This window comes from Medicago sativa, chromosome 3 (genome assembly GCF_051527215.1).
Source record: "Medicago sativa cultivar Bolivia chromosome 3, Bolivia_mono, whole genome shotgun sequence".
NCBI classification, from domain to species: domain Eukaryota; kingdom Viridiplantae; phylum Streptophyta; class Magnoliopsida; order Fabales; family Fabaceae; genus Medicago; species Medicago sativa.
In genome coordinates this window covers 62,902,134-62,921,011 of record NC_140751.1, presented here as the reverse complement: position 1 = coordinate 62,921,011, position 18,878 = coordinate 62,902,134, and the positions used below count along the sequence as shown (strand labels likewise).

The 18,878-nt window shown below is 32.6% G+C and overlaps 1 protein-coding gene and 1 long non-coding RNA gene across 2 annotated transcripts; one reads left to right on the top strand and one right to left on the bottom strand.

The window, feature by feature from the left end:
* The first annotated feature begins 549 nt into the window (after positions 1-549).
* On the top strand, positions 550-5,400 carry LOC146939011 (uncharacterized). Its single transcript, XR_015031517.1, has 3 exons — positions 550-941; positions 1,377-1,538; positions 5,045-5,400. It is a non-coding gene; the product is annotated as an uncharacterized LOC146939011 (long non-coding RNA).
* A 6,108-nt stretch (positions 5,401-11,508) lies between these two features.
* LOC146939010 (uncharacterized) lies at positions 11,509-12,027 on the bottom strand. Its single transcript, XM_085749720.1, has one exon. The coding sequence runs from the start codon at positions 12,025-12,027 to the stop codon at positions 11,509-11,511; it is 519 nt and encodes a 172-aa protein (XP_085605846.1).
* Positions 12,028-18,878: the final 6,851 nt, after the last annotated feature.

Sequence of the window (18,878 nt, the reverse complement as noted above, 5' to 3'; positions counted from 1 at the left end):
ATCAATCCTAGAAAATATTTTATTTCACCTTATAGGATCAAGATTATTTTCCTTAAAAAAAATAAAAATAAAGATTATTTGAGACTGTGTTTGGTTCTGCTGCAATAAAATAAATTTTGAATGAATTTATTTTATAAAATTGATCGTGGATAAATATTAGGAGAAAGTAAAATGCTTTATGTTTGAATATGTTAATATCAAATAGACTTGAACAATAAATTTGTACAAAAGGATCAATTCTAAAATATAAAACTCCAATTGCTAGCTTTAAATTAGAATTAATTATTCCTTAAAAAAAATAGAATAATTATGGAGAGAAAATCAGTTATACTAGAATAAAAAATAACCAAACAATTCATAATCATATCTACATCTTTAAAATCAAATTTCGCAATAAATTGGCATCAGATTTGATCAAAGTATTTGTTTAAATCATTTTCTATGTGCATCATCTTAAGTGTAACACATAAATGAGTGAAAAATAAATTTACTCGATTTAAGATTCGATGTGGGTTGTAACTAGATAGGTCTACTTATGAACACATAATTACGTTTATCGTGTGGATTATATGCTGTTATTTTGCTTCTTTTCACTTTTGTTTGCCTAAAATAACATTTCCTCCATTTCTTAATAACATTTAATAAACTGATATCACTGTCTGAACTTATGAGGTGTTTGCGTTCATCATACAGTTAAAATATATTCTGTAAATAATTTTTCATTTTTGCTTTTATTTGTATCAAATTATTAGGAGAAAAGGGGACCGGTAAATCTGGAAAGCCTCTTCATTACAAAGGTTGCTCATAACTCATTCCATTGGATTATACATAGCTTTATGATCCAAGGAGGTGATTTTACACATGGCAACCGAATGGACGGAGAATCAATTTACGGAGAGAAATTTTCAGATGAGAACTTCAAGCTAAGCTTACTGGTCCAGGTAAATGTTCAATTGAATCTGTGATGGGGCTGATATTTTTTTTTTCCGTCATTTTCAATATTAACAGAATTTTTATCAATGTCAAATGCTGGTCCTGATACCAATGGTTCACATTAGCTGGTAATTATATATTTGTTCTTTACATCAATAGTTTATTGGTAAAGAAAACACATGTTCAGAAGTTATGTTCTACTTCACAGAGTTTTCTTGTTTCCATTTTACGAAAGCATATTTGTGGTGCATGATAACCTCAATTCTTGCATAAACATGACTTGAAATACATCAATTTGTGAAGACCTGTATTTTCTTTTTGTGAATCATTCATTGTATAGAATGACTATAAGATATATTAACGAGTTTATTTAGTATTTTACTAGTCACTTGGGATTAATTTTGCATTTTTGCTATTAATTAATGTATATATCTGTTTGATAGGTTGGATTGAAGGCATGTTGTTTTTGGAAAGGTGCTTTCGGGAATGAATGTTGTTTACAAGATTCAAGCTGAAGGAAATCAAAGTGGAACTCTCAAGAGCAAGGTTGTGATCGCTGATAGTGGTGAACTACCTCTATAAGTGCATCCTCTCATATCTCAAGAGTAAGGTTACAGTTTTCATTTCCATTGCTAGTTGCAACCTTTGGTTTTAGTAAATTTGCTTCTAATGCAATCCACACAAGTACCTGGATCATCAAACTTTAAGAAAAGTAGAATATTTATTTTGATTAATTTCACTGCCCTTTTCCCAATAAATATGACCCCAAGTGGTTACTAACAATTATTAAGCAACTAACTCCAATAAGCTATACTAACCTATCTAGAATGCATATACCTAGTGATGACAATTGGTACCTTATGGGCATGGTACTATAGTGCCATTTCCCATATCCGCATTTGAACCCTCGTGGACAAATTTTTTAGTGCCCTTCCCCATACCATATGGGCACCTAAGTCTCCAGCACTCATTACCCGCACATTAATTATGAAAAGACAATTAAAACATCACAATTGAAATAAAATTATGGTCCAAAAGTTTTCCAATCAACTCATAAAATAGTATGAATCATAGTATTTAGCCAAATAAAAAAAAATGCTCCAACGATTCATTAACTCTTCAATGTGTTGGTAATGCGTATTACTCCATCCGTTCCAAATCATGCCACTTCATTGATTTTACATGGATTAAGAAATGTAGTTAATGTTGTATAGAAAATAGTAATTGTGAGTTGTTTTACAAAAAATATCCTTTATTAATTGTATGGAAAACATAAATTAAAAGAATTAGAAAAGGATAAAGTAATAAATAGTAATGTGAAAAATAGAAAAATAAGCATTAATAATTATTTGATTTTGTAAAGTGACAAATAAATTTTACTAAAATAACGTATAATTTGAAACGGAAGAAATAATATTTTTAAAGGGTTCAAACTCATTAGTCAATAAATAGTTTAGACTATTCGGATGGGTCATATTATAAATAATCATATTATATTTGTTTTGGGTTATGACTAAGAATGGAATGGACTATCAAATAATAATAAAAAAAAAATTTGAGAACCAAATGGATGCTGATAAATGGTACATCTCACCGCAAACAATTTTCGAAGATACATGAACCTTTTATAGCACCATCTTATCCTCAAATTTTTTTTCACTATTTGAGTCATAATACAAGATCAATGAAATATGTGTTTATTACAATACAACCTTAGAATACCTTCTTTACTTAATACGAAAGAAACATGATCAGTAAAAAAATTGAATTAATAAACAAAAAACAAGATAAGCATGTCTCCATATAAAAGAGAAGTTAACGAAATCATAATAAATTTGCAGAAGCAATTCACAATCACTATTTATCATATAACTGTAGAATTCCAAGCAATGATAAATTGGAAGAGCCATCAGCTAGCTATTTTTAGTAAGAACTTGCTAAGAAACGAGACGAAAGGACAGGTTTGTGATTGTATTTGATAGTGTGAGATACGAGATTAAGACACAAAACCAAAGGATATTTTAATTTGTTGCATTCTAATACTAAATACCGATAAAATGTCTCAAGATTGTTAATTTATAATTGATATGTACGAAAAAACTTATGTTAAAAGATGCCCACTACTCGAGGTTGTGTAACTCAACTATCTAGAGCTAAAGGTTAAAAGAGTTGAAGGTTGCGAGTTTGAACACTGAGTAAAAGAGAAAAGACAGTGTGATTGTATTTGATAGTGTGAGATAAGAAAGAATGCCTCGATCACAAGAATAATCAATATATAAGTTTTAGAAACTAAACAATGAAAAAAGTAAGCCTTCATTAACTATATGATCAACAAGTTCCTTAGAATCATCTTCCAAGTAGATTGAACTTGGATTGCAGCATTATTCAGCTAATAAAAGATTAAACTAGTACCAACCTTTACTGCAGAATTGTTTAAAAAAATGTATAAAATTCGGTTAAAAATCATAATACGTAGGAGAAAAAAATCACAAGTGTAATTCAATAGAAAAAAAGAAGTCAATACTTAATACTGCTTGTAGGAAATAGTTCAAAACAAACTAACTAATTTAAAAAATGAATTATTTTATCATCTTCATCTCAACCACAATATATTATCCCAATTGTACAATCTACTTAACACCTAAATCTAAGTTGTAGGTAAGAATTCATGAATATTATTATTAGATTGTTTGCAAACAATAAAAAAAAATGCATATATTCATGAATATAATAAGCTGATAAACTTGTTTGAACTTTAAAATAAAACATCAACTTTAAACAAGACCAAATAAAGAGGAAACGCAATCTTTTCTACATTCTCTATTTGCAATTTTTATTACTAAAAGTTTTAAAAGTAAAGAATAGAACTAAAGAAGGAAATAATGAAAAGTTGTAAGCTCAATAAGATGGAGAGCGAGGTTGTGAGTTTAAGGAGCACATGTTTTCTTTTATACTACTATCTTAGCCTCTGGTTTAATTGGTGATCCACGTAGTGATAGATAAATCAATGAAAAACTCTTACAAAGGCAATTGGCAGGTAAGAAATTAGGCAGTTTGCAAAATTGTGCAAAAACTGCATTCTGAACAATTGAAAGTATATTAGCATCTTACCCGATCAATCTTGCCATTCTAATTACTCTTTGCTCCCATGTGCACTGGTGTGGTACTATGTACAAGTAGCAATTTGGTAACATCCCAATAGTATCCCCATTCCCCAATCAATCCTTGAAAATATTCTATTTCACCTTTTCAGATCAAGATTATTTGAGACTGTGTTTGGTTTTGCCGTGACAAAAATAAATTTTGCATAGTTGATTTTATAAAATTGATTGTGGTTAAATATGAGGAGAAAGTAAAATGGTTTATGTTTGACTATATCAAAAAGATTTGGGCAGTAAAATTGTACATAAGAATCAATTCTAAAATATAAAACTCCAATTTCTAGCTTTAAATTAGAATTAAGTATGAAGACATAATCAGTAATACTCAAATAAAAAATAACAGAACAATTCATAATTAATTCTACATCTATAAAATCAATTTTAGCTCACAATTGATGTCAAATTTGATCATAGTATTTGTTTAAATCATTTTCTATGCGCATCATTTTAAGTGAAACACATAAATGAGTGAATAAATAAATTTACTCGATTTAAGACCCGATGATTCCGCTGGCTTGTAACTAGATAGGTCTATTTATTAACACATAATTAAGTTTATCAGGTGGATTATATGTTGTTATTTTGCTTGTTTTCACCTTTGTTTACCTAAAATATCATTTCCTCCATGTCTTAATAACATTTAATATACTGATATCACTGTCTGAACTTACTTGGTGTTTATGTTCATGTTACAAATTGAAATATATCACTGTGATGATACATTTAATATACTAAAGCATATTTGTAGTACATGATAATCGCAATTCTTCGGTAATCATGACTTGACATACATCAATTGGTGAAGACCTGTATTTTCGTTAACCAGTATGCAGACTGTGAATCATTGTGTAGCATGACTATAATATATTAACGAGTTTATTTATTTTACTAGTCACTTGTGATTAATTTTGCATTTTTGCTATTAATTAATGTATATATTTATTTGATAGGTTGGATGGAAGGCATGTTGTTTTTGGAAAGATGCTTTCGGGAATGGATGTTGTTTACAAGATTGAAGCTGAAGGAAATCAAAGTGGCACTCCCAAGAGCAAGGTTGTGATTGCTGAAAGTGGTGAACTACCGCTATAAATGCATCCCTCTCAAAAACGATATGTTGAAGATTTTACAGTTTTCATTTCCATTGCACCTGCAGGACTACTTATATTTTATAAGCATGTAGTTTATGTCAGTTAGTTCTGTCTTTATGATAACTCAGAATTAAGATGAAATTTCTTCTTCATGATATGAGAAAAAATAGAATTTGTTATCATGAAATTTGTAGAAGGAAATCCAAGTGAACATGGCAGGCAGTTGAGTATATTAAGAAGCACTAAATTTAGTAAATATTCCTTACTTATCCATGAAATTTAGTGCCACTAATGTGTTGAGTATGTTGAACTTAAAACAACATTGATACTACTTCAATAGTTCCATATATGTTGTATCTTAGCTGTGTTTTGGTTCACTTATTTCTTAAGGGAGTTTTATTCAATATTCTTAGAAGGATTCTTGTGTTTGGAGAATTTGCAAAATTTAGACGTGCATTCAATCCGACGTGCAAATTTGTACATCCAGATTGGTTAATTTGGACGAATGTGTTTTAAAGAAATGCTGGGGACAAAAGAAAAAAGCATTCTATTAATGAAATATTACAACTCAAATTTAGTATATAAGTATTCTATGAAACACCTGCCCATAGCATTTCATATGGTCCTTAAAATCTCATACGAGACAATGAAATGCAACAATTTGCAAATGATACTACTTGTAATAGACATTTTACCATATTCCTTATCCACTTAACAACCTTCTCTATGAAATTTTAATTTGAGGTTGTATGCAAGTAAATATTTCTCATTCAATAGTAGTAGTTACACATTGAAATTGTTAGAGCATGAAATAAAAAGATGAAAATCGCTCTTCTCCCAACATAAAACGCTCACTCCCAACCAAACTACCCAAAATACCCCAACGCCTGTGTGTACCCCAGCGTGACTCGCTACCTGACTTAAGTCAGCGTGAGTTAACTCACGCTGGGTTCTGTTATAAAAACAGAACAACTTCCTAGGAATTTCCAAAACTCAATTTGCGGTTTTGATCAAGAAAGTTGCGATTTTCACCCACCTTAAGCAATTCAATGCCAATTACAATCACAAAATCAAGTAAGTGCTTATTATCCTATTGCATTGGTTTTTTATTTTATTGAATGTTAGATTTTTTGGATAAATTGTCACATATTTAGATTTTGTTGATTTTTGTTCAAGGAAAATGCTACTTCTCAAGAAAAATAGCTTCAAGATTTTTTCAAGAAATAGTTGGCAAATTTTAATTGGATGATTTATTTGTCCACTTCCTATTTTTCAGCCACACCTCCTTGAATTGTGGCAAATAGTGCATTGTGATTGGCTATTCTTTATTCTTGAAGAATTCTTGATGTTATTTTTCTAGAGATATAGCATTGCTCTTGATTTTATAATGTTAGATGTTTTTTATGATTTGCCTGAATTGTTAGATGTTGATTAGAGTAGAATTGATTGAATTGTGGTATAAATAGTTAGGAATTGTTTGAAATTTGTGGTAGAATTTTTCGGATTAGAGTAGGTTTTGATCTGATGATTGCATTGTGTAGATATGTCTTAGACACATGGTGATGCTGCTCAATTAAAAAAAGAGGGTGAGAAGAAGAAAGCAAAAACCACCGTGACATGGCACATTATCGAATGTGAAGGAACCATACATAAAACATTAATGGTGTTTGATTATGAAAACTTACTTGTTATTGGAGTGTTGTTTGATTTGAACTTGAAGGAATTTTGGATTTGGGTGATTTGAGAGAGATTTTGGAGATTTTAAATGTGAAAGAGGAATTGAGGAAATAAGCTGCTGTCTGATCTTTAAAAGGTCACGCAACGTGAGTTAACTCACGCTGGGTTCAGTGTGACTTAAATCACAGATGTGTATAACCCAGCATGACTTAAGTCACGTTGTGTTTAACACCTGCGTGAGTTAAGTCACGCTGGAGGCATTTTCAAAAGTGCAGTTGGGAGTGAACAAAACGTGATGGGAGAAGAGCAATTTTCTAAAAAGATAGTCTATCCTAAAGGATCCAACAAGTACACGTATTAGACTTATAAACCACCACAAAGTAAAGTAGTCAATTTTTCACCCCGAATAACCGTCCTTCACTTTCTAAAAGCACCTTTTTCGAAAGCATTCAAAAATTATTAATTTTCGAATAATTTTTGAACAAACAATATTCGAACCCATTCTTATCCTCATTCTTATAATCAAAAGAATTTTGTTGTTTGTTATGAAATGTGCAAAATGAATAATTCTCATTTCTCATGAATGTGAAAGAGTTTACAAGAGGTATTTATAGGAAGAAAGTAAAGTACAATCATCCTATGAACAAGCTAATCCAAATACAAACTCAATTGTAAAACTAGTTAACTTCAGACTCTAGTGATCAGAAGCTGTAACTTCAGACTCTAGTGATCAGAAACTGTAACTTCAGACTCTAGTGATCAGAAGCTGTAACTTCAGACTCTAGTGATCAGAAGCTGTAACTTCAGACTCTGGTGATCAGAAGCTATGTAACTGCATTATTGTCTTTCTCCTTATTCTCTAATAGTCCCCCACAAGCTGGGACATGGTAAATGTCAAGCATTCCCAACTTGGACAATAAAATGTGAAATGGTTGAGGAAGAAGTGGTTTAGTGAAGAAATCTGCCAATTGATCTTTGGAAGAAACTGGTAGCAACTTCATGATTCCTGCTTGCAATTTTTCCCTAACCAAGTGACAGTCTATCTCAAGGTGCTTTGTCCTTTCATGAAAAACTGGATTAGCAGCTATATGTAAAGCACTCTGATTATCACAATAGAGCACGGGAGGTTTAATGAGTGAAACATGAAGATCTTTGAGTAGATACAAAAGCCACTGCAGTTCACATGTTGCTGCACCCAAAGCTCTATACTCAGCTTTTGATGAGGATCTTGAAACAGTCAATTGCTTTTTAGTCCTCCATGAAATGAGAGAGCTGCCACGAAAGAAGCATTGACCACAGATTGATCTTCTGGAATCTATGCACCCTGCCCAGTCAGCATCTGAAAACCCTGAGAGACATAGAGAAGAAGCTCTAGGGAAGAAGAGGCCTTGACCTGGGCATTTCTTTAGATATCTGAGAACTCTAGTAGCTGCAGCAAAATGTTTCTCTGTTGGAGAAGAAAGAAATTGGCTGCGCTGTTGAGTAGCAAAGGTGATATCTGGCCTGGTATTGGTGAGATATATCAGCCTACCAATCAGTCTTCTGTAGGAGGGGACATCATTGTAAGGTGCACTATTGTCTTGATGAAGCTTACATGCAGGTTCTGAAGGTGTAGATACAGGTTTGCAAGCTAAATGACCTGTATCAGTGAGAAGGTCAAGACAATATTTTCTTTGACACAATGAGATGTCTGTGGAAGAATGTGCCACCTCCAAACCAAGAAAGTATTTTAGTTGCCCAAGATCTTTAATCTTGAATGCAGAATGCATGATGAATTTGATGTGTTGAAACTCAGACAATGAATCACCAGCAATTATCACATCATCAACATACACTAACATAACTGTGAAAGTAGTGGCAGTTTTCTTGATAAACAATGAATGATCAGAGGTTGATGGTGTATATTGATGAGCAAGAAGTAATGAAGTGAGTTTTTCATACCACTTTCTGCTTGCCTGCTTGAGACCATAGAGAGACTTCTGTAATTTGCAGACCTGATTTGGTTTAGAAGTAATGACACCTTGAGGAACAGTCTTATATACATCTTCCTGCAAGTCTCCATGAAGAAATGCATTATTCACATCAAGTTGATGTATGTGCCAGTTGTTGATAGCTGATAAAGCAATAACAGTTCTGACTGTGGTGAGTTTGGCAACTGGTGAATAAGTATCAAAATAGTCCAGTCCCTCAACTTGATTGTATCCTTTGGCAACCAATCTTGCCTTGTATCTCTCAATAGTACCATCTGCATGATGTTTGATCTTGTATATCCACCTACATCCTATTGGTTTGATATGTGGTGGTAAATCCACCAGTTTCCAAGTGCCAGTATTCTCAAAAGCTGCAAGTTCAGCTTGCATAGCCTGCTGCCAACAAGTGTGTTTGCTTGCCTCATCATATGTGGTTGGCTCAATGTGTGAATCAATGGATTGAGAAAAAGCACAATGAGAAGGAGACACATTAGTATAAGAAAGGGAAGCAGAAATGGGATATTTAACATTGGCAGATAAAGCATGAAATGAACCAGAAATATTATTGCAGATATAGTCTTGTAAATGAGATGGAGGGTGACTGGTTATGGTAGATTTTCTGATAATAGGTGGTGAAATAGGAGTGGTAGGTGGTGGAGATTCATCATGTGGTGGGTCAGGGTCAATAATAGGTGGTGGTGGAGAGGAGGAAGTAGAAGGTATAGGGTTGTTTGCAGTGCAAGTATCAAAGGAAAAATAGGTCCAGTTAGTAGTTATGGATAAAGGGTTGGATGGATAGGGTAAAATGTGTTCATGAAATTGAACATGTCTAGATATATGAATCTCCCTTGAGTGAATATCTAAAAGAACTGAACCTTTGAAACCAAAAGAGTAACCCAGAAAAACACATTTTCTGGCTCTAGCAGATAGTTTGAATCTTTGTGCTTGAAGAGTAAAGGACTAGCATAAAGAACCAAAAACTTTGAATGACTCAATATCAGGGAGTTTATTATGAAGAATGTGGTATGGTGATTTGTTGTGGAGATTAAGGGAAGTGACTCTGTTGATGATAAAGGTAGCATGCAAAAGTGCATATGACCAATATGGAGCAGGTAGTTTGGATTGATATAAAAGAGCTCTACCTACATTGAGGATGTGTTGATGCTTCCTCTCAACCCTACCATTCTGTTGGGGGGTCTCAACACATGACCTATGATGTATGATGCCCTTAGAGGCATAGAAAGAATGAAGTAAAAATTTAGGCCCATTATCTGACCTGATGGCTTTGGGGGTTATATGAAACTGGTTTTCAACAAGAGAAATGAAGTTTTTAACATGTTGAGAAACTTCAGACTTAGATTTTAATAGCACAATCCAAACATATCTACTGAAATCATCAAGAATAGTAAGAAAATATCTATGATTATGAACAGAAGGAGTGGAAATGGGACCCCAAATATCAAAATGCAGAAGCTCAAACTTTCTGGAAGCTACAGATACACTCGAAGGAAAAGACAATTTCTTTTGTTTTGCAAAATGACATATATCACATGTGGCATTGTGATCAAAAGTAAGAGTGGGATATAATTGAGACATATGAATGAGTCTTTTGGATGAAACATGCCCTAATCTAAAGTGCCACAATGCAGATGAAGGTATGGTTAAATTTGTATGGGTGGAAATGTGATTAACAGACAAACTATTGCACAAAGGTTTATTAAAGGAATCTAAATCTAATCTATATAGACCTTCAATCTGTTCACCCAAACCAATCATCTTCTGGGAGTGAAGATCCTATAACAAACACTTTTTGTCATGAAAGTTGGCATAACAATTCAAAGACTCACATATTTTAGAGATAGAGATCAAGTTCATAGTAAATGATGATGAATACAAGACATTTTCAATGTAAAATTGAGGTGAAAAATGGATAGTGCCAGAATATTGAACTAAAACCGAGGTTCCATTGGGCAAATTAACAGGTTTAGGATCAATTTTGTGATAAGACGTGAACCAATGTGCAGAGGAAGTGATATGTTCACTGGCTCCTGAATCTAAAATCCATATATCAGACTTAGCAGAAATAGAACAAGAGAATATGGATGATATACCTGGCAAGGGAGAAGAGCTAATTTGATTGGCACTGGCAGAATGTGTGGATGATGAAGGCAACAAATTCACTTGCTGAAGCAAACTTACAAGCTGATCATACTTCTCTTGTGAGATGTTGGCACTGGATGAAGATGCTTCATTGCAACTTCCTGATGGTGCTTCATTTGTTTCAAGACTACTTGAAGCATTAACAGAAGGAGCTTGTCTCTAGAAATTATTAGGATATCCATGCTTGGCATAGCAATAATCCACAGTATGATTGCTTCTTCCACAAAAGGTGCACTAGCGTGGAGGCCATGAACTAGATGAATGGCCTCTCCCTCTGCCTCTGCCAGATGAATAATCTGATTTGTTACGAGAATCAGATGCATTGATTAAAGAAATGGATTCATCAATGCTTGGAGATGTTGAATTATTGTTGCTTTCTTCCTGAATCACCAAAGCATAAACTCTATTGATAGTAGGAAGAGGATCCATCATGAGGATCTGAGTTTTAATAACTCCAAATTTATCATTCAATCCAGTGAGAAACTGGATGATTTGATCTTATTGTCTGTAATTACGTGCTTATCTCATAGTAGCACAACGACAAGGATGAGGACAAGTACAATGAGGCATAGGCCTATGAGAATTCAACTTCTCCCATAGAGTACGCATCTCGGTGAAGTACTCTAAAACATATTTTGAACCTTGTTTCAAGCTATTGATATTGGAACAAAGTGTAGCAATTCGAATCCTATCAGCTTTTGCAAAACGATCCTTAAGATCTAACCACACATCAATGGCGGTTTCATGAAAAACCAAAGTCTGAGCAATTGGAGGAGAAACAGAGTTGATGATCGATGACTGTATGAGATGATTGCACCGTTCCCAGGCACTACGGTTCAAATCATCTTCATCAGGAACTTCCATGGAACCGTTAATGAATTTCAATTTGTTTTTCGCGCCAAAAGCGTGAATCATGGAACGACTCCATGAAAGATAATTGGATCCATCCAAGAGAGGAGTAACAAGAACAAAATTCGGACCTTCGCTTGGATGAACATAGAACACAGATTCAGTATCCGGTTGATTTTGACGAGGCATGATTGAAACGAGACGAGACGAAATCAAGGCAAGAAAATGCAGAGAAATAGCAAGGATTCAGGAAGGAATCGAAGAAATTGCAGAGAAAGTTGCAGAAAATCAATGGCGAAAGATTGAAGAAGATGAAGAAAAGTTGTTGTAACTAACTTTGTAACAAACTTTCTTCATGAAGATGAGAGAGAGAGAAAAGGCTCTAGATACCATGTTATGAAATGTGCAAAATGAATAATTCTCATTTCTCATGAATGTGAAAGAGTTTACAAGAGGTATTTATAGAAAGAAAGTAAAGTACAATCATCCTATGAACAAGCTAATCCAAATACAAACTCAATTGTAAAACTAGTTAACTTCAGACTCTAGTGATCAGAAGCTGTAACTTCAGACTCTAGTGATCAGAAGCTGTAACTTCAGACTCTGGTGATCAGAAGCTATGTAACTGCATTATTGTCTTCCTCCTTATTCTCTAATATTGTTCAAGGTGTCGTCTAAAGCCTTACATTTACATGCCCGTTGAGTGGAGAGGGCATGTGTATACATCTGTGTATAAACTTATGTGTGTTTGCATATAAGAATTTTTCGATGAGTTTCAGAAAGTGAGCAATGAAAAAAGTAGGTCATTATTAAGATTTTTTCTTCAAACTACCATACGTCTGAAACCTATTTCCAAAATTATTATTCAATTTACCTAGTTTCATTTTCACCCTTTCATAAATGATACGACACCACCCTCCTTTAGGATGACTCTCTCTTAGAGGAAAATGTCTTTGAGAGGGGATCATTTTGAAGGAAGAAGACGTCCTTTCAAACAACTTTATGATATATGCAAAAATGAAACTAACATTTTGTATAATAATTTACTTTGTAGATAAGGTAGATTGAAGTATTTCTTTCACAACTAGGGTAATTTGAAGAAAAAAAATCCTTTATTAAGTAACTACACAAGATCAACAAGTTCCTTCGAATCATCTTCCAAGTAGATTGGAACTTGGATTGCGACACTATTAAGCTAATAAAAGATAAAACTAGCACCAACCTTTACTGCATAATTGTTTAAAACAAAATGTAGAGAATTAGGGCCCGTTTGATAGTCATGATAGGATAGAGGCAGGATATGATATAAAGCTGGATAGAGATAGGATATGATAAGGACATGATAAACAATAATCCTATCATGTGTTTGATGCGCACAAGATAACAAACATGATATCATTATAGTTAAATGAAAAAATTGCTCTCATAGTTAATTAAATATTATAAAAATGGAATGTTATTAATTATAATAGAAAATACATGCTATCATTATTTTAAAAATGACAAAATTTTAAAAATGGCAGAATATCAGGACAATAAATAAAGAATGATCTTCTAATCCCATCAGGATAATTTCTAACCCAGCCTATATACTCAGGATAGAAAATACAAAGGAAAGTCAGGATAGGATAGGAAAATGGTTTATTTTATCCTATCCCTTTGGTGCATCAAACATGAGATTTAAGCAGGATATGATTAATGTATCATATCCTGTCTCCCTATCCTGACCATCAAACGCACCCTTAGTGATTCAATAGATGCTTCTTTTAGTAGAAAAAGAGAGTTGACCTTATAGGAAATAGCAAGTTATGTGTGTTTGGTTCTAGAATATGACTAAAAGCAACAGTGATTTGATTATTACAATAAAATTTCAAAACAAACTCTCAACTTTAAGAAATGAATTTTATCATTCTAATCTCCACTTCCGATGACCGACACTGTGACGGAAAAATGAAACTAGACATTTCAGATAATACTTTTGTAAATATGATAGATTGAAGTATCTTTTTCACACTATGGTAATTTGAATGAAATTCTCTCTATTAACTATTAAGCTAACAAGTAACAAGTTCCATTACAATACCTTCTATACTTAGGATACCTTTTATACTTAATACGAAAGAAACATGGTCAATAAAAACTTTGATCTTAAAATAAAAAAACCAGATAAGTGTGTCTCTGGAGACAACAGAAGATAATGAAATCTAAATAAATTGATGAGAAAGGACGGCTTGTGAGTAGGTGATAGTGTGAGATATGAGAATTAATGCAAGCAGCAGGGTCGTTCCTATGAAATAGGAGGCTCGGTTCTATTTTTAAAATAGGCTCCAGTAAAATCAAAACACAATTCTTTTTGTGTAGCTAAGCTTCATTAAAAAATCAGAATCAGAAGAACTTTTAAACACGAAACAAAACAAAATAAAATTAAGTGAAAGAGAGATGAAATTTACCTAACGGTGTCATTTGGAATGTCACTCCTACGTCGTAGGAAAGGGGAAAACGAATGGTTTATGCGAAAAAGAAATAATTGTTGTGATTCTTTCAATGAAAAAGAAATAATTGTTGTAATTCTTTCAATGGGGGTGGGTATTATAATTTTTTTTTAGGCCCATAGTTTTTAGAGGCTCGGTTCGGTAGTGCTTCTTTCACTCCCCAAAATCCGGCCCTGACAAGCAGGCTCGATTACAAGAATAATTGATACTACGTATGTTTCAGAAACTGTGTAAGGAAAATAGTTGGCCTTTAGTAAGATATTTTGTTTCAAACTACCCTATGGAAATATTACTCGGTTATATCCTACATCCAAAATTATTATCCAATTTTTTCTATTTCATTTTTATCTTCACATAGCGTCATCTGAGACGACACTACTGTCCTTCAGGATGTCTCCCTATCAGAAGAAAGGATAGTGGTGTCATCTCAAATGACACACTACAAGATAATGAAACTAACATTTTGGATAATAATTTTATGAATATGATAGATCGAAGTATTGTTTTCACAAATAGGGTAATTTGAAAAGAAAAAAAAAATCTTTATTGACTAATTACACAAGATCAACAAGTTACTTCGAATCATCTTTCAAATTGGAACTTGGATTGCAATATTACTAAGCTAATAAAAGATAAAACTAGCACCAACTTTTACGCAGAATGATTTAATATTTTTTAGAAATTAGGTTAAAAATCATAATACGAATGAGGACAAAATTACAAGTGTCATTCAATAGATGCCTCTTTCAGTAGAAAAAAAAAGTCGATACTGCTTATAGGAAATAGCAAGTTATGTGTGTTTGGTTCTAGAATATGACTTAAAGCAATAGTGATTTGATTGTACCAATAAAAAATCAAAACAAACTCTCAACTTGAAGAAATGAATTTTATCATCCTCATCTCAACCACAATAAATATATTATCCCAATAGTACAATTTATGGATGGAAGTGGAATAGATGCAATAAAATACATAAAAATCATAAGATTGTTTACAAAATAAAACATACATGAATATAATATAAGCTGGTAAACTTGTTTGAACTTTGAAAAAAAAAAACTTGTTTAATTCTATATTTACTAATTATTAATTTACTAAAAGTTTTATAAATAGAACTAAAGAAGGAAATAAAACTTTCAGCATGAGATTGCTAAGTGCTAACATTTGTTGAAGGGAAGTAAAGAAATGTTGTAACTTTAGTAAATATGGAGAGTGAGGGTGTGAGTTTAGGGAGCACCTGGTTTTCTTTAATACTACTATTCATGCGTGGTACAATTACATCTTTATCCAACAAGAAATACAAAATCCTGTGTGATATTTATCCAAAAGGATGCAAAAACTAGGCAGTTTGCAAAATTATGCAAAAACGGCATACTGAACTATTAAAAGTATATTAGCATACTACTTGATCAAGCTTGCCAATTCTAATAACTCTTTGCTCCCATGTGCACTTGTGTGGTACTATGTACAACTTGGCAACATCCCAATAGTATCCACATTCCCCGTTTAATCCTAGAAAATATTTTATTTCACCTTTTCAGATCAAGATTATTTGAGACTGTGTTTGGTTTTGCTGTGACAAAATAAATTTTGAATGAATTGAATTATAAAATTGATTGTGGTTAAGTATGAGGTGAAGGTAAAATGCTCTATGTTTGACAATATTAACATCAAAGAGACTTGGACAGTAGATTTGTACATAAGAATCAATTCTAAATATAAAACTCCAATTTTTAGCTTTAAATTAGAATTAATTATGGAGACAAAATCAGTTATACATCTTTAAAATCAATTTTAGCAAACAATTTAAATTTGATGAAAGTATTTGTTTAAATCATTTTTTATGTGCATTATCTTAAGTTTAACACATAAATGAGTGAATAAATAAATTAACTCGATTTAAGAATCGATGACTATGAGTTGGCTAGTTTATCAGGTGGAATATATGGTGTTACTTTGCTTCTTTTAAGTGCAGGTGATGTAACATTACTTTTCTCTTTGCTTTTCTCTAGCACTTCTTGTACGGTGTAAGTAAAGAAGGTTGTTCAATATAATTCCATTTTACCTTCTTCAATAATTTTTTTTTTTTTAATATTTTTCTATTTCTTGTTTTTTTCAATTGTGTGTATCCAAATAATTTTAGTTTGAGGTTCTATCAAAGTATATATTTCTCAATCGTTATCATATTTTCACACAATTGTCCATGTGTAGCAGTTACACATTGAAATTAGAAAATTACTTTTCTTACTTTTCAATTTGCTATTTTAAGACCGGTTAACTGTCATTGGGTACTTTTAAGATCGGTTAAATCGATTTAAAAAGTGATTGAACCGTTCTAAAAAGTGTCCAACGACAGTGAATTACTGCTGGAAAATCGAACGCAAGTTAACTGCCGTTTGAAGTATGTTTTTGAGCAATTTAAGAAGTGAGAAGAGTAATATTCTTGAAATTATTGGAGCATGATATTACAAGGTAGCCCATCCTAATAAAGGATTCAACAAATACACATATTAGACGTATAAAGTCTCAAAATATAAATTCCTTTTCAAAATATTAGATATATTCATAGCTTCTTTTTCTTCAAAACAGTATTTACTTTTCTTCCAATATGTGAAAACTAGAATTACTCCTCTCGTTCCTTTTTTATAAGTATAGTTTTTTAAAAAAAACTATACTTATAAAAAAGGAACGAGAGGAGTAATTCTTTATCTTTTACAAATTGAGTAAAATTATGCGTGATAGCTGATGAGTGCCAGAAAGTAGTATTTCAATTGTATATTTAAGGCACTTTTGTTACTTGTTTCACAAGTTATTTAGGGAAAAGTCGAGAGAAAAGTGAATATTGCCCTATTACGCTTTATACATCTTACTCTATCCATTTGTGCCGGTATTGAGTACCAAGACACCAGGCAAAGAAGAAAAACAAAGAGAAAAGTACAAAAGTCAGCTCACCATGGCGAGAAGAAGGCGAGCAATTCCAGTAAGTATCAGAAATCACTAGCCCCCAACTCGCAATGGCGAGTAGAAGGCGAGCAAAGGCAGTGAGCACCAGAGGTCACACGCCCCCAACTCGCAATGGCGAGTGGAAGGCGAGCAAACTCGCAATGGCAAGAAGAAAGGCGAGGAGTTCCAGAGAGCAAAGCTTCAGAGTTTGCCATGGCGAACAATATACTCGCGAGGTGAGTTAGGGCGGCTAAAACTCTTCAGAGCTGACGTGGCAGAAACCCACTGGTGAAGAAACTCAACTCGCCATGGTGAATGCATTTACTCGCGAGGCGAGTTGAGTCAGAACAAGAATACTATAAAAGCCCATTTGATCATTTTAGTTGCATCATATCATACTTAATAGAGAGAGATAGGGCGAAATCTTCTGTTCTTCATAGAGTGAGAGTGATAGAAGGTGGATTCTTCCATATTGTGGAGAAATCACAAGTTTGTATATGAATCTTCATCCTTTAATTCAATCTTGCAAAGTTACCATGACAATGAGTAGCTAAATCTCCATTGTTGGGATTAGCGGTACTTGATCTAGCTAAACATGTAATCTTTTGATCATTAGTATATGGTTGTAGCATTTGAATTGATATTGAGATTATTCTTGCACTTTATGCTTATGTTTGATTTAATTGTGATTGAAAAATACTCTTGAATATAGGTTTAGAATAATCATCTATCAAAGCATGAATTCTAGACATAGGGTTGATGTTTTGATAATCACTCTTTGTAACCAAACTTTATGTTTTCGGATCGTTTAATGGATGGAGAAATCGTCGATTAAACGATACGATCGAATATTGGATCGTTTAGTAGTTTGAGAAATCAACGATTAAATAAAACAATTGATTTCTCGAGATCATTTGGATACGAATGGTTTTGTCGAGCGATACGTGATAATATCGATTAAAAGCCAGAATCCGTATATGTGGTCATTAGGTTATATGTGATGCTTGGTCAAGGAACTCTAATCCTAACAAGTTTTATGCCTTATCAATCTCAACTTTTATCTTCATATTTTAGTCTTAAACAAACAACCAAATTACTCTTTAACTTAAAATGATAATTGATACTGAACGGTCAGTGGTATCGCACTAGTCCATGAGGAGACGATACAATATACTTACTTTTGATCGTTGCAAAAATACTACATCAATAACTTTTTTTATTTTTTTTATAGTTAGTAGCAAATATTTTTAATGTCTAAGAATATAAAATTAAAATGAATCATACTAAATTTTAATGTGTACAGAAAAAAGTATGAGAAATTGTTCGTAACACTGAAACCCTAATTCATCACAGTAATACAAACGAAACTACTGTCGAACTTCATTAACAAAGATTGTTTGTCCATTGTGTTTTACTTTCGCTTTCTATTAATCTTTTGTTACTAGTCGTTGTTCTAACATAAATCAACAAAAAAATATAAAAAATAAAGTAATACTTTAAATTAAAATTTTGTGATTAAATTAAAAAAAAATGCTCCAACGATTCATTAACTCTTCAATGTGTATTACTCCCTCCGTTCAAAATTATACATCACTTTATCAATTT